Below are 15,015 nucleotides of genomic sequence, written 5' to 3'. Positions count from 1 at the left end.
TTACTGCTTGTGCCTCCCTTTTCAGATTCTGGTGAAATGGGGATCAACCTGTTGTAATCCTTGGTGAATGGGACTCGTGTAGTAGTAACATCATTTTTTATAGATATGTGCTTAATGTTTTACATGATATAGTAATTGATGCATTATTATACAAGCCTTTTCATATTAATCTAGCATGGTTTTGCACAATAGTATTTAACAGGAAAAATATGGATGAAATCTACACAATGCACAATTAAGAGCATTGGATATATTGTCAAAAATATATTGGTTGAGATGTTGAGATCAATAACATTTTATTCTTACAGCCATAATACAATAAAAGCACACAAGACACTGAATTGTGGGATTTTGATGGGGAGCTTCTGTTTTACAAAGCAATTTGAAGGCTTGCATAGAAAGTTTTCTTGCACAATTTGTGAAAGTGACATTAAAATCCCAGAATCTAGCTTTTGAATGTTTTAAATAGCTGTGAGAATGTGAATGTTTCAATGCCATGTGAAAAATGAGTTTTAAAAGTATCTTATCACTTAGGCATAGCCATCAAGCCACTTATTTAAGTTTGTCTGAAGTATACGTTTGGGAATAAAGCCAAATTTGTTGCTATGGAATGTGGAGCATAGCATGAGAAATGGACAGAATAACAAGTATTTGGATTTAAAAAAACAGTACCAATTCCCAATATTTCAAATGCATTATTCCAAGGATTAACAGAATGTAGATTGAAGAAATGACAATAACAATGATTCTCTGGGAAATGATGTGATTGCTAGAAGTATAATTCATTTACTATCTTCTAGAAGATGGGGGCATGGGGAGAGAAAGAATAGAAATTCCTCTTAAATATCAAATATGAGAAATATGCATTATTACTTGTTTTCTAGTGTAAATTTCTCCAGTGAGGCCAGGCTTTTCATTGTACTACAGAAAAAAAACACAGAATCCTTAAAATATATTATTTGCTAAGAAACCTGAGATATTGCTTACTCTGCATTAGAATTTCTACACATAAGTATGAACATATAAGAAAAGCTTTCCATGTTCTGTACTGAAAATATGAGATGCAATTCTCCGTATGAGACTGTGGGTGTCGCTGTTAGCCAACAAAGCAAAAGTACTAACCAAAGGATGCCTCAAACAGAAAATGCTCATTCACTGGAAAACAGGATAACACAAGAAGACAAAGCAACGGGAAGAAAAAACTCACAATATTTTACCGTCCTGATAAGGATTTCTGGAACCTGAATAGAACTGGTAATTTTTCAGAGCATCTGAGCAGCAAATGAGGATACAGCAAATTTTCCCATTGAGTGAAATGGAAGAAAATTGCAATGTTTACAGCAAATCACTGCAAAGGCAAGTACTTCTCTTCTTATTCTCCTTGTTGAGTCAGGCTGCCTCAGAGACTATCCAGTATTCAATTCCTGAAGAAATGGAAAAGGGCTCCATTGTGGGAAATCTTGCCAAAGATCTAAAGCTGAAAACTGGAGAAATAGCAAAAAGCAATCTGCATATTCTTTCTCTAGGTAAAAAGCAGTATTTCACCATCAGTGCAGAAAATGGTTATATTTATATAAATGATAGGATTGATAGAGAGGAAATATGTGGGGAAACTAATTCCTGTACAATCAGTTTTGAGGTGATGGCTAAAAATCCTATGAATATTTTTCACATAACTGTAGAGATCCAAGATATAAATGACAATGCACCACATTTTCTGCATAGTGATATCAGGCTGGATATCAGTGAATTAACCTTGTCAGGAGCTACATTTATCTTAGAGGGAGCCGAAGATCCTGACATTGGTGTGAATGCTTTACAGGATTATCACCTAAATAATAACAAATATTTTGCTTTGGAAGTTAGAGAGCGGGAAGATGGAAAGAAATATGCAGAATTAGTGCTAAACGAACAGCTGGATCATGAAAGTGAAAGCAGTTTCCACTTAATCCTTACAGCTGTGGATGGAGGAGAGCCTGCCAAAACTGGGACAGCTAAAATATTGATTACTGTCATTGATGGCAATGACAATACACCAGTCTTCACTCAAAAGACTTACATGGTGAACCTGAGAGAGAATGCACCTAGTGGTTCTTTAGTGGTACAGGTGAAAGCCACAGACAGAGATGCAGGTTCAAATGCACAGATCAACTATGGCTTCAGAAACATCCCTGAACGTACTCGACAAAAATTCATTTTGGATTCACAAGATGGGAAAATAACAGTTAAGGAGGATCTTGATTTTGAGGAAACAGAAAAATATGTGATGACAATAGAAGCACGTGATGGAGGTGGTTTAGTAGCTCAATGCAATGTTGAAATAAAATTATTAGATGTAAATGACAATGCTCCAGAAGTAATCCTGGCCTCCTTATCCAGCCCAATACCAGAGGATTCAGCTGTAGGAACTCTGGTAGCCTTTGTCAATGTGAATGATAGAGATTCTGGGGAAAATGGGGAAATTACTTGCCATTTAACAAGTGGTGTGTCTTTCAATATAGTGTCAACCAACAATGGTTTTTATAAATTGCTTACAGATGGTCCCCTAGATAGAGAAAGCACTCCAGAATATAATATCTCAATCATAGCAACAGATAAAGGCACACCCCCTCTTTCAACGGAGAAGACCATCTTCCTAAAGCTTTCAGATATCAATGACAATGCCCCAGCCTTTGAGAAATCCTCCTACACTTCTTATGTACCAGAAAACAATCCTTCCGGCGCCTCCATTTTCCGTGTTCAAGCCTCAGATCCAGATCTGGAACGCAATGGTCAAATCACTTACTCCCTTCTTAGAAGCAACATTCAAGAGCTGCCTCTCTTCTCTTACCTCTCCATCAACTCTGAAAGTGGCATCATCTATGCTCAGCGCTCCTTTGACTATGAACAGTGCCAGGAGTTTCAGGTAGAAGTGAAAGCCCAAGATGGAGGCTCCCCTCCCCTCAGCAGCACTGCCACTATGAAGATCTTCATCCTGGACCAGAATGACAAGAGCCCTCAAATTCTTTATCCTTCTCAGGGACTGGAGGGCTCAGCCTTGTTTGAGATGGTGCCTCGTTCAGCCGAGGAAGGTTATCTGGTGACCAAAGTGGTGGCGGTGGACGCAGACTCTGGTCACAATGCTTGGCTCTCCTACCATCTGGTCCAGGCCACTGAGCCAGGGCTCTTCACAATTGGGGTACATAATGGGGAGCTCAGGACATCACGGACATTCTTGGAAAGAGACACTTTGAAGCAGAGACTAGTGATCTTAGTGAAGGATAACGGCCAGCCACCGCTATCCAGTACTGTGAGTCTTAACCTGGTGTTTGCAGAGACCTTCCAGGAGGCCCTTCCAGAAATTAACAGCCAACCCAGGGACTCAGAATATCAGTCAGACCTCCAGTTCTATTTAGTCCTTGCCTTGGCTTTGATTTCCTTCTTATTCCTCTTGACAGTGATTCTGGCGATTCTGACAAAGCTTCGAAGATCAGGGAGCCCAAAATTTTTGGAATGTTTTGGTCCAATTCCCCATTCAAACAATGCTGTCATATTCCCACCAAACTATGAAGAAGGAACTTTGCCTTATTCCTATCAGTTGTGTCTATCTTCTGAGTCCAGGATACAGGAATTTTCATTTCCAGCACCCCCTGTTCAACTATCAGAAAATTTCTCCTACAATCCTCAATCTGATGCACATTTAACAGCTGATCAAGGGGGTATTTTAAAGGCAGAGATTAATAAAGATGATGAGGTGAGTTATTCCTACCTAAATTTATAGCCTGTGCATTTTTATTGAGAATTATGTTTACTGACGTATTTAGATATTTGCCCATTCTGTAATCATATGTACATAGTATATATGTCCTACAAGCAAGGTACAAGCATGTAATACATATTTTTCTAGATCCAGGAGATGCATTGCCCTGGGCAGTGTTAAAACAAGAATACCATCAAGGGAAGGAAATTTAATTTGGTTTTAGGTCATATTTTGTGTTGTGCTCTTCTCAAGAACAGGGAAAGTGTGTGTGTTTGCGATTAAAGTGCCATATATACTAACGTATACGTTGACCTCAGGTATAAATTTAGGACTGGTTTGCAGATAAAATTATGGATTTTGATATGATATGTGGATAAGTCAAGAGTAATTCCCCAGAAAGGGAAAAGCACCAATGCTGCCCCTGGCCACTGCTGCCATTTTCCCATCCAGGCATTCAAGAAAGCCAGAAGCAGCACAAGAGTGGAGATAGCAGTGGTGGGTAGTGTTTCTTTTACGTTCTTCTAGAATGGACTAATCTTTTGCCTTTTGCCACTTTACTCATAATCACATTGACCCGTGGATCAGACAATCCAGGTTTCTCGTAAAGGAACGGTTTTATGATTAAAATTTCTCGACTTATGTTTGATACTGTAAGGTAAGACTTCTAGTTTGAGAAATAGAGCGTTTTGTAGCATCTCTTGGGGTCATGACCTTTTAAACATATCAGTATTCTCATAGTAATAGTAATCTTGGATACAGAATAAGCCAATAATGTACACCTGTTGGAGATATAGATCCAAACTATGCATGAACAAATGCCTCATAGTACTTTTAAAGAACTTTTTTGGGCCTATTTAGTGTCCTCAGAAAACAATATTAAGTATTATCCTCTAGCTCATTAAATATGATTTATTACAACAGAAATTAAGTTTCAGTAATGTGTGCAAAGCAATACAGATATTTTGTGCACAGCAAATAGCTATGGCAGAAGCTAAATGATCTTTCAGCAATCTATAATTCAAACTGCAAGATTTCTTTTAGGAGGCAAAATGATTAAACTACCTTATTATTTTGTTTTTCAAGAAAGAGCTATTTACCGTGAAAAATGCTGTCATGATTTTATAGTGAAGAAAGCAGAACAATAAATTTTTAAAGTGAAACTAAATTGTTTGTAATATGTATGCAGCCACAATTATTCCTTGGAATTTTTTAAAAATGAAAATAGAATAAGATATTTGCTACAAGCCAGTAGCCACCAAAATTACATAATCATCAAAAAAAAATGGCAACTTTGTTTAGGCTATATGTTGCTGACCAAAAACACCAAAATTGGGGGAGAGGGGTAGTTTGGAGTTTGATATAACAACTCCACTGTGGATAATGGTTAATATTCCAGAAAAATAAGAATTTTGAAAGGTCACCATGCAGTTATATTTATATGCAGTGTGTTCGCATAGTACATCTGCAACACCAATTTATCAAATAAAAATTTATGCATCACATTTTTAATTTGGTATTTTAAGTATAGAATTAATGTAAATCAAAACAATGTAAAAGTACGGCTACAAAAAAACAAAAACGGACAGAAAGATGGGTGAGAGGAAAAACAGAGGCACCAAAGCTGCTTGCGTGCATTCTGACTGCAATGACAGCCAACTGCTATACCTCAGAAGAACAACATGGGATTGGATACTGTCACAATAAAGCTTCTGTGTGTGTGTGTGTGTGTGTGTGTGTGTGTGTATGTATGTCTAGTAAGAAAAACAATTATTGGATAAATTAAAGTCAAACCTTTATTATAAACATTTTGCAATTTAAATCTCAAGTCTACAGCATCCAAATGAAAAACGCCTCTGCTCTTCATTGGAAACTACATACAGGACACTGGGGAATATATTAGTTTGTAAAATCTCGTATACATCCATTTCATCAATCCACCCAGAAGAACTCAAGGAGCCATCAATATGACTTCCAATATATCAGAGAAAAGGGATATTATAACCTATTTTTAGTATAATTATGTCAGTGAAGTATTTTCGTTTTTCTACTGAAAAGTGCATACTCAAAATAATAAAGTATTATTTCTAAAACCACGGCATATATCAATTACTATAGCTTGAACAGCACCATGTAAGAAATCTTTTCCACAATTTCAAGACATAGCCTGCAGTTCTCCAGCTAAGCCTCACAGTGCCGCTGTTGGCCAACATAGTTCTCAAAGAGCCTTTGAATTCCTCATATTTGCTGCAGATCAGGGAAACTGTGCAAACACATCTCCTTCTATGCAGCCAAATACATTCTGGATTCTGATGGGATTGGAATTTAAAATATTTCAGATCATCTGAGCACACCAAAGAAGGCTAAAGACATTTTTCTTACTGTGTGGAATGGAGGAAAGGCACAATGATTACAGCAAATCGCTACAAAGGCAAGTACTTCTCTTATTATTCTCTTTGTTCTACAAAGCTGCATCAGAACAGATTCAGTATTCAATTCCTGAAGAACTCGAGAAGGGCTCCATGGTAGGAAACATGGCCAAAGATCTGAGGTGGAACACAGAACAAATAGCAAATGGCAACCTGCATATTCTTTCTTTAGGAGAAAAGCAATATTTCATTATTAATGCAGAAAATGGGAATCTCTATGTAAATGACAGGATTGATAGAGAGGAAATCTGTGGGGAAACTACTAAATCCTGTGCTATTAGTTTTGAAGTGATGGCTGAAAATCCTACAACAATTTTTCATATAACTGTTGCAATCCAGGATATAAATGACAATGCACCAGGTTTTTTGCATGGTGATATCAAGCTAGAAATTATCGAATCAACATTGCCAGGAACAACTTTTATGTTACAGGAAGCAGAAGATCCCGACATTGGGGTAAATGCTCTACAAGGTTACCATCTGGATGACAATAAGTATTTTATTTTGGAAATAAGAGAGACAGAAGATGGAAAGAAATATGCAGAACTAGTACTAGAAAAACAGTTGGATCATGAAAGTGAAAGCACATTTCATTTAATCCTTATGGCTGTGGATGGAGGAAAGCCTCCAAGAACTGGGACAGCTAAAATATGGATTAATGTCATTGATGCCAATGACAACCCACCAGTCTTCACTCAAAAGATATATATGGTGACACTGAAGGAAAATGTGCCAAGTGGGTCTCTAGTGGTACAAGTCAAAGCAACAGACAGAGATACAGGTTCTTATGGACAGATCAACTATGGCTTTAGAAACCTCCCTGAACATGCTTATAAGAAATTCAATTTGGATTCAAAAAATGGGAAAATTACAGTTAAGGAGCCTCTAGATTTTGAAGAAACAGAAAAATATGTGATGATAGTTGAAGCAAGAGATGGAGGTGGATCGGCAGCTCAGTGTAAAGTGGAAATAAAACTATTAGATGAAAATGACAATGCCCCAGAAATTATCCTTGCTTCGTTGTCCAGCCCAATTCCTGAAGATTCTGTGCTTGGGACTCTGATAGCACTTATCAATATAAAGGATAGAGATTCTGGAGATAATGGTGAAATTACTTCCTATTTGAAAGACTTTTTGCCATTCAGAGTAGTATTTACATCTAATAATCTCTACAAGCTTCTTACAGATGGTCCCTTGGACCGGGAAATCACTCCAGAGTACAATATCACAATCACAGCAACAGACAAAGGTACACCCCCTCTTTCAACAGAGAAAACGATCTTCCTAAAGATTTCAGATATCAATGACAATGCCCCTGCTTTTGAGAAATCCTCTTACACTGCCTATGTGCCAGAAAACAATCCTTCAGGTGCCTCCATTTTCCAGGCCCGCGCCTCAGATGCAGATCTAGAACGCAATGCTCAAATCACTTACTCCCTCCTCAGAAGCGACATTCAGGAACTGCCTCTCTCGTCTTACCTCTCCATCAACTCTGAAAGTGGCATCATCTATGCCCAGCGCTCATTTGACTATGAACAATGTCAGGAGTTTCAGGTGGAAGTGAGAGCCCAAGATGGAGGCTCCCCTCCCCTCAGCAGCACTGCCATTGTGAAGGTCTTCATCCTGGACCAGAATGACAAGAGCCCTCAAATACTTTATCCTTCTCAGGGACTTGAGAGCTCAGCCTTATTTGAGATGGTGCCTCGCTCAGCCGAGGAGGGTTATCTGGTGACCAAAGTGGTGGCAGTGGATGCAGACTCTGGGCACAATGCTTGGCTCTCCTACCATCTGGTCCAGGCCACTGAGCCAGGGCTCTTCACAATTGGGGTCCATAATGGGGAGATCAGGACATCACGGACATTTTTGGGAAGAGATGCTCTCAAGCAGAAACTGGTGATCTTAGTGAAGGATAATGGCCAGCCACCACTATCCAGTTCTGTGAGTCTTAACCTGGTGTTTGCTGAGACATTCCAAGAGGCCCTTCCTGAAATAAACAGCCAACCCAGGGACCCAGAGTTTCAGTCGGACCTCCAGTTCTATTTGGTCCTTGCCTTGGCTTTGATTTCCTTCTTATTCCTCCTGACAGTGATTCTGGCCATTCTGACAAAGCTTCGAAGATCTGGGAGTCCCAAATTCTTGGAGTGTTTTGGTCCAGTTCCTCATTCAAACAATGCTGTCATATTCCCACCAAACTACGAAGAAGGAACTTTGCCTTATTCTTATCAGCTCTGTTTATCTTCTGAGTCCAGGATACAGGAATTTACCTTTCCAGCTCCAAGTGTTCAAACCTCAGATAATATTTACTGCAATCCTCAATCTGATGTGCTTTTGACAGCTGATCAAGGAAATATTTTAAAGGCAGAGATTAATAAAGCAGATGAGGTGAGTTTAGGTATGATTTCTATCTGTATGTATTTAGTTGTGCATGTTTTTATTGAGGATGAAGTTTTCTGCAGTATTCTGCTGTTTGTCGCCCATTCTGTAATCATATGTAATATATAATACCTCCAAGCAGGGTCCAAGTATGTAATGTGTAATTACTAGGCCCTGGAGATTCAAGAGATCCGAACATGTTGAAACAACAATACTATAAGGGCTGGAAATTTGACTTCGCTTTAGGTCATATTTAACAATACTAAGGGAAACCCATTTCTTGTTTCTGTATGTTATTGTCCAAAAATCAAAGACTCCTTATTGAATCAAAGCACTTGAATCAAGCAAGAGGTTCAGAAATCAATTTTGCTATGCTCTTCTCAAGAACAAAAAAAGTGTATTTTCAATTAAAGTACCATATATAGTAGCATATAAGTTAACATCATGTCAAAATTTAGGGGTGTTTTGGTGCCAATATTATATATTCTGATAAGATGTGTGGATAAGTTGAGGGTCATTTTGCAGAAAACATAAATTCTACCTCGGAGCCAATTGCCCTTGACTGCCACTGCCATTTCTCCACCATTCAAAAAGGCCAGTTGCAGCAGCACAGTGGAGAGAGTAGGGGTGGGTAGTACTGGTTTTAGGTTCTCCTGGAATTTATTAAACTTTGCCTGTTGTCACCATATTTCCTTTTATTTTTATTAGTATGCTTTTGACATTTGATCAAAAAATATCTCAAATATAGAAATGGATCAATCCAATGAGGTGAAAATTTACTACAGTAGTATAATATATTTTTATTTGCAGTGTCAATGGTATTCCTCTGTTAAAAATAGCTGTAGTCTGGCCCAAGTCTCCTCTGGCCTCGAGAGTTCCACTTTCCCAAATTTTAAGATTTCTAGAATAACTTCCAAAGGGTCCTTTCTACATGTTGGATTTTTCTAAGGGGATCGGGTTAGTGATGGATTGTTGTGCATTTTCCAGGCTGTATGGCCATGTTCCAGAAGCATTCTCTCCTGACGTTTCACCTACATCTATAGCAGGCATCCTCAGAGGTTGTGAGGTATATTGGAAAACTAAGCAAGGAAGGTTTATATGTGTGTGGAAGGTCCAGAGTGGGGAAAAGGACTCTTGTCTGTTGGAGGCCAGTGTGAATGTTGTAATTAATCACCTTTTTAGCATTAATGGCCTTGCAAGCTTCATTCCTGCCTGGGGGAATCCTTTGTTCTGAGGTGTTAGCTGCCCCTGATTGATTCATGTCTGTAATTTCTGTTTTCAGAGTACTGTATTGTTCTTAATTTACTGTTCTGATTTTAGAAGTTTTTTTTAATACTGGCAGTTAGATTTTGTTCATTTTCATGGTTTCCTCTTTTCTGTTGAAATTGCCCACGTTTGTTAGTGATGTTCATCCTGTCCAGCAGCAGAAAACAATGATTTTTGGTCATTTTGACATTGAATTTATGGCTGTATCATGCTGTTTCTCTGATTTTAAGTGGTAATGCTATGTTCAATTGAACTTTTTATTTGTAACATCAAAAATGTAAGAAAAGTGCTGTGTGTAGTATTCTGTGGGTAATACGTATGACTGCAAATGAAACATTTATAAATGTTTTGTCCTGAGTATAGCATAATAATTATAAAAGATAAAGCAACTGGAAAAAAATAAATCACCTCCTCTAGATTTCTATGTGAAAAAAATACATTTGCTTATCTCAAAGCCAGCCCTGGCGGTCTACATAACACACAAGGATTTCAAATAAATATTCAAAGTTTGCTTCACTTTCATCAAAATCGGGGGATACTTCAGTATTTGCAGGAAAGTTTAGAGTGTCTGAAGGCTTTGTTGTGATCTGGATGGCTTGATCAGGTCCTTTTCATCCCAATCTACTATCTACCTGGACACCAGCTCTCTGCGAGTGCCTATCATAATTGCATCTTCTGATGTCAGAATGAGTTACCTGCCCAACCAGCGAGAAAGATGAGATCATTTGGATGCCCCATTATGATCTCAGTATGTGTAGCTGCAATGGCATTTGCCAGATACTTGCAAAGAGCTCCTCAGCTGGCAAAGATACAGTCCATCAAGCCAGGTATGATTTCAGGCCAGGTGCACATTAATGCTGTGCTTCGGAGGGCTTGGCCCAATAAGTTTGACTGTTTACTGGCTCTGAATTAAGGAGCCAGTATAGACTAAATCTTATCAGTTATCATCAGTAATCCCATATCATATTTTTAAAAGGTGAGAAAAACAGATGAAAAGGTAAAGCAGGCATTTCATATTTGCTGCACACAATAAGTGTATTAAACAGTGTCTGGTATAGATCATCTGTCTCTGGAGAAGTTGAGTCTACACTGTTAGGATTAGGACCGTAACATATAAAAAGGTAAAGGTTTCCCCTGACGTTAAGTCCAGTCATGTCTGACTCTGGGGGTTGGTGCTCATCTCCATTTCTAAGCCGAAGAGCCAGCGTTGTCTGTAGACACCTCCAAGGTCATGTGGCTGGCATGACTGCATGGAGCGCCGTTACCTTCCTGCCGGAGTGGTACCTATTGATCTACTCACATTTGCATGTTTTCGAACTGCTAGGTTGGCAGTAGCTGGGGCTAAGCGCGGGCGCTCAGTCTGCTCCCGGGATTTGAACTTGGGACCTTTCGGTCTGCAAGTTCAGCAGCTCAGTGCTTTAACACACTTCACCACCGGGGCTCCACCATAACATATAGATGGGCAAAATTTGATGTACTCATAATTTGGTATGGAGCAAGAATTATAATGCGTGAGACAAAACCTATGAGATCATGTAAAAACCACAAATTTGAAAAACATTTGCTTTCATGAAGTGTGTTTCCTTGCTATTTTTTTAATCATATTTTTAGATCACTTTCAAAAATACATAAAAGATGGTTTAGGAAAAGAGGAAGGATAACTAAGGATAGTTGGGAAGGGTTGAGATGTAGGAATGGTGCAGGAGTTAGGGAGGGGAAGGGGAAGGAAAACAAGGGCTTGCTGAAATTAAGGAACAAATAGAGCAAAAGAGGAGAGGGGATTTTTTTTGGTCTTCCATTCATTTTCTTCTAGGTCTTTCCTTCTATTATTTCTTCTATATCCGTATAGGTTAGTTTACATTTCTTATTCCCTTTTCTTCTATCAGGTCTTCCTTAATATAATTCATGGTCTGTCAAAGTCTTTAGGAGAATCATACTGGTCTTCGGTTACATATTCATATATTTTTTTAAATGCCCCAGTCCATTGATTTAATAGATCTTCCTGTGTGTTTTTTCATTTAAAAAGTTAGTCGATCCATGTCCATAATTTCTAACATTTTATCCAGCCATTGTTCTTTAGATGGAACTTCTTCTGTTTCCCAGTATCTGGCATATGTTATCCTTGCTGAGGTTGTCAAATATGTCAATAGAATATCTTTATTATTATCTAAATCAAATTCTATATCAGTAATTCCTAATAAGAAATATTCCGGCTTCATTTGGAACTTCATATTGAGGATCTTTTGACATTCCTCATGTATCCAGAATCCATGGCTTTTTTGCAGGTCCACCACATGTGGTAAAAGCTTCCCTCTTGTAAACCACATTTCCAACATTAGTTATTTGAGTTTTTGTACATGATTCCTAATTTCTGTGGAGTCATATACCAACAGTGAAACATCTTGCACAGTTCTCTTTTATCTCTGTAGCATATGTATATTTCAACTTTTTATTCCATACTGTTTCCCATTCATTTAGACTTATAGTTCTACCAATATTCAATTCCCATTTCGTCATACATCCTTTTACCATCTCAGTTTCGGTGGACCATTCTAATAACTTATTATATATCTTTGTAATTATCTTCTTGTCTGTTGCAATCAATTGGACCCAATAATTCTCTCTGTCATTCCTTGCTATTTTTTTAATGTCCATGTTATCTATGTTTAATATTTCAAAGAGCTTCTGTCCATCAAAACATTATGTCTATTCTTCTGTGTGTTTTTTCTATATTGAACTGACTCCACAGACATCTTTGACATCTTTCTTCTTGTAAGGCCCTCCTCCAAAGGTGCCTGCCTACTAGAGCCAAAGGGGAGCTGGATCATTTTGTCTCATCCCCTGGCATTTAGTGGCTGTTGTATTCAGCCAGCTTTCTTTCTTTTAACATTGGGCTATGACTCTCAGCACTGTATACATACACTGTAGTTATTACAATCCTGATGATGCTCTTGACTTACTTGGTCTTGATGCGCTAGACTTCAATCCATTTTTTAAAAGACACTGTTTCATCCTGCAGTTTTTACAAAAATTGGAATGTTACTTCATTGTGTAATTGTGGGGGAGGAATTAGAGGTGGGATGAACTGGTTGGTGAAAAGTAGTATTCCCTCCAGGGAATGATTTTTTCACAGGTTGAGTCACTCATTCACAGCTCCAGAAACCTCTATAATAGGGTCACTTTAGGATTGCCACAAATTAGAAATGAATTGAAGGCACACAACAACAAAAACAACAACAACAAACAAAAACTACAACAACACTTTTTTTAAAAAAGCCAAATGAAAGTAAAATGATAGAATATTCTGAATGTGGAATTTGCATGGACTCTACAGAACTAACCAGAACCATTTACATCAACTGGGGTGTTGTGGATGGACATTCTTAACGTATTACCATTTTTCATGATATCTGTCTATAGTGCCCCCACCCTAGGACACTAAAAAAGCCCCATGTGATGACGTCAAAAGTCACTCAGGATGCTGATCTAACCTGACTACAATCTTGGAAGTCAAGAGAGAAACTTTCTTAAGAGTATTGTTTACATCACAGAGGCCATAATAGATAGAAAGGGAAAGAGGATTATTCAGGTCATTCAAACTAACCCTCTTACTACTGCCCACTGTGAGACATTGTTCACTCCTCCGTGCTAAGCTTTGCAATATTTCCAGCAGGGATCAGATGTGCCTATTTCTTTTTAAATTTATTTTATGTCTTGAAAACAAAATAAGTCTTTTTAAAAATTGTGTTTTCTTTGCAGTTGTCTGATGAATAGTACTAAAGCCTTTGTGAAAATATTTGTAATTCTCTCCCATAACCTCAGTTTCCTCTTACCTGTGGTTTGGTCTTGATGATTCATAAAAGTGATGCTTCTAATGCTTGCCTCTCTGTATATTGTTGTGAAGTAGAATGTCTGCATGGCTCTGCAAATATTTGCTTGAGCTGGCCCATGGTGAGAATGCTCATTATGAACGTATCACAAATTCCACTTATCAATTGGCTGTTTTTTCTCTGCTACTAGTGAAGTGACCGCAAATGAATGCTTCATTGTTTTGTGGGAGTCGGGCTCCTTGTATGCTGCCATATAAAATCCAAGTTATCTGCTTTGAACTGGATTATATGGCAGTGTAGACTCATATAATTCAGTTCAAGGCAGATAATGAAGACTATTTGCTTTGATAATCTGGATTATATGGCAGTGTAGAAGAGGCCTCAGTCTTAGAACCTCCCTTGATCAAGCTGGATTATATGGCAGTGTAGAAGAGGCCTCAGTCTTAGAACCTCCCTTGATCAAGCAGATTGTCCATATATTAACACCAAAAGTTGTTGCAGCTGCAAACAGTGATATAAGTCACTCATGGGTAACAGATAGGTAGATGGGGTTATTGAAAATGAAAAAAGGTTTATTCAGAACCCACCCATTCATCCAATGTATAAATATCATAATCAATTTCTTTGTAATTTTCACATTAGGATTTCAAGACAGAGTTAGACAGCATGGATCAGACTGCAACAATCGAGATAATATGTTTCAAGGCAATAGAGCCTTTAGTGATATCATTCCTGTCTTTCTCCTGTGGACAAAACCTAAGGTAGTCCATCCAAAAAGAAGTTCCAAGTAAAATGATTCCAGAATCTCAATTAATTCGTATAAGTGGAAAGAGACAAACTCAAGTCTAGATATCTTTCTGAAAACGATGTTTGTGTTTGAGTGAAAAAATGTGTTGTAATTACTTCTCAATAAATGTATGTGATAAAACCTTTTTCTTAAGCATATGCACCTTTCTCAAATTCTTAGTTTGAGTTATGTGTAAGTATCCAAATCAAGAGATATTTCAGCAAGCGATGTAGATAAATCCAGTTTAATAGTTTGATCCCAGTATGTCATGAAATGTAGATAGAACTGCATTTTATATCTTTTCTATTTTGATTCAGCTTATTTATTTATTTATTTATTTCAAGGAAGGTTTTGGGAATTTTTTATAGCATAAAGCTTTATAATTGCCAGCTAGATTATATATGTGATTCTGTAGTGAAGCCTAAATGACTTTCTGTAATAATTAGTGAATTGTTCTAACATCATGCTGTGGTAATACCAGTTATGATATACACTCCTTTGGACTTGATTTTTTAAAAATAAGTTTAGTAAGTTAATTAAATGATTATTTCCATTTCTTTGTACCTTAGAATAACATTTAATTTTATTTATTAT

The 15,015-nt window shown here is 37.7% G+C and overlaps 1 protein-coding gene across 25 annotated transcripts in view; it reads left to right on the top strand.

The window, feature by feature from the left end:
- The window catches only part of LOC100562425 (protocadherin gamma-B4), a 378,208-nt gene that overhangs the window by 162,164 nt on the left and 201,029 nt on the right, over positions 1–15,015 (top strand). The window contains exon 1 of one of the 25 annotated variants that reach the window (XM_062979457.1): positions 724–3,733. The exons of 23 other annotated variants lie outside the window; for them this stretch is intronic. In XM_062979457.1, coding sequence (XP_062835527.1) covers positions 1,283–3,733 — 2,451 coding nt within the window. In that variant the 5' untranslated portion in view covers positions 724–1,282. Of the gene's footprint in view, positions 1–723; positions 3,734–3,835; positions 8,548–15,015 lie in introns of those variants that run through there. One more of the 25 variants, XM_062979476.1, reaches the window with a different exon arrangement.

Source organism: Anolis carolinensis, chromosome 4, assembly GCF_035594765.1.
Source record: "Anolis carolinensis isolate JA03-04 chromosome 4, rAnoCar3.1.pri, whole genome shotgun sequence".
NCBI classification, from domain to species: Eukaryota; Metazoa; Chordata; class Lepidosauria; order Squamata; family Dactyloidae; genus Anolis; species Anolis carolinensis.
This window is presented reverse-complemented; position numbering and strand designations above follow the sequence as displayed.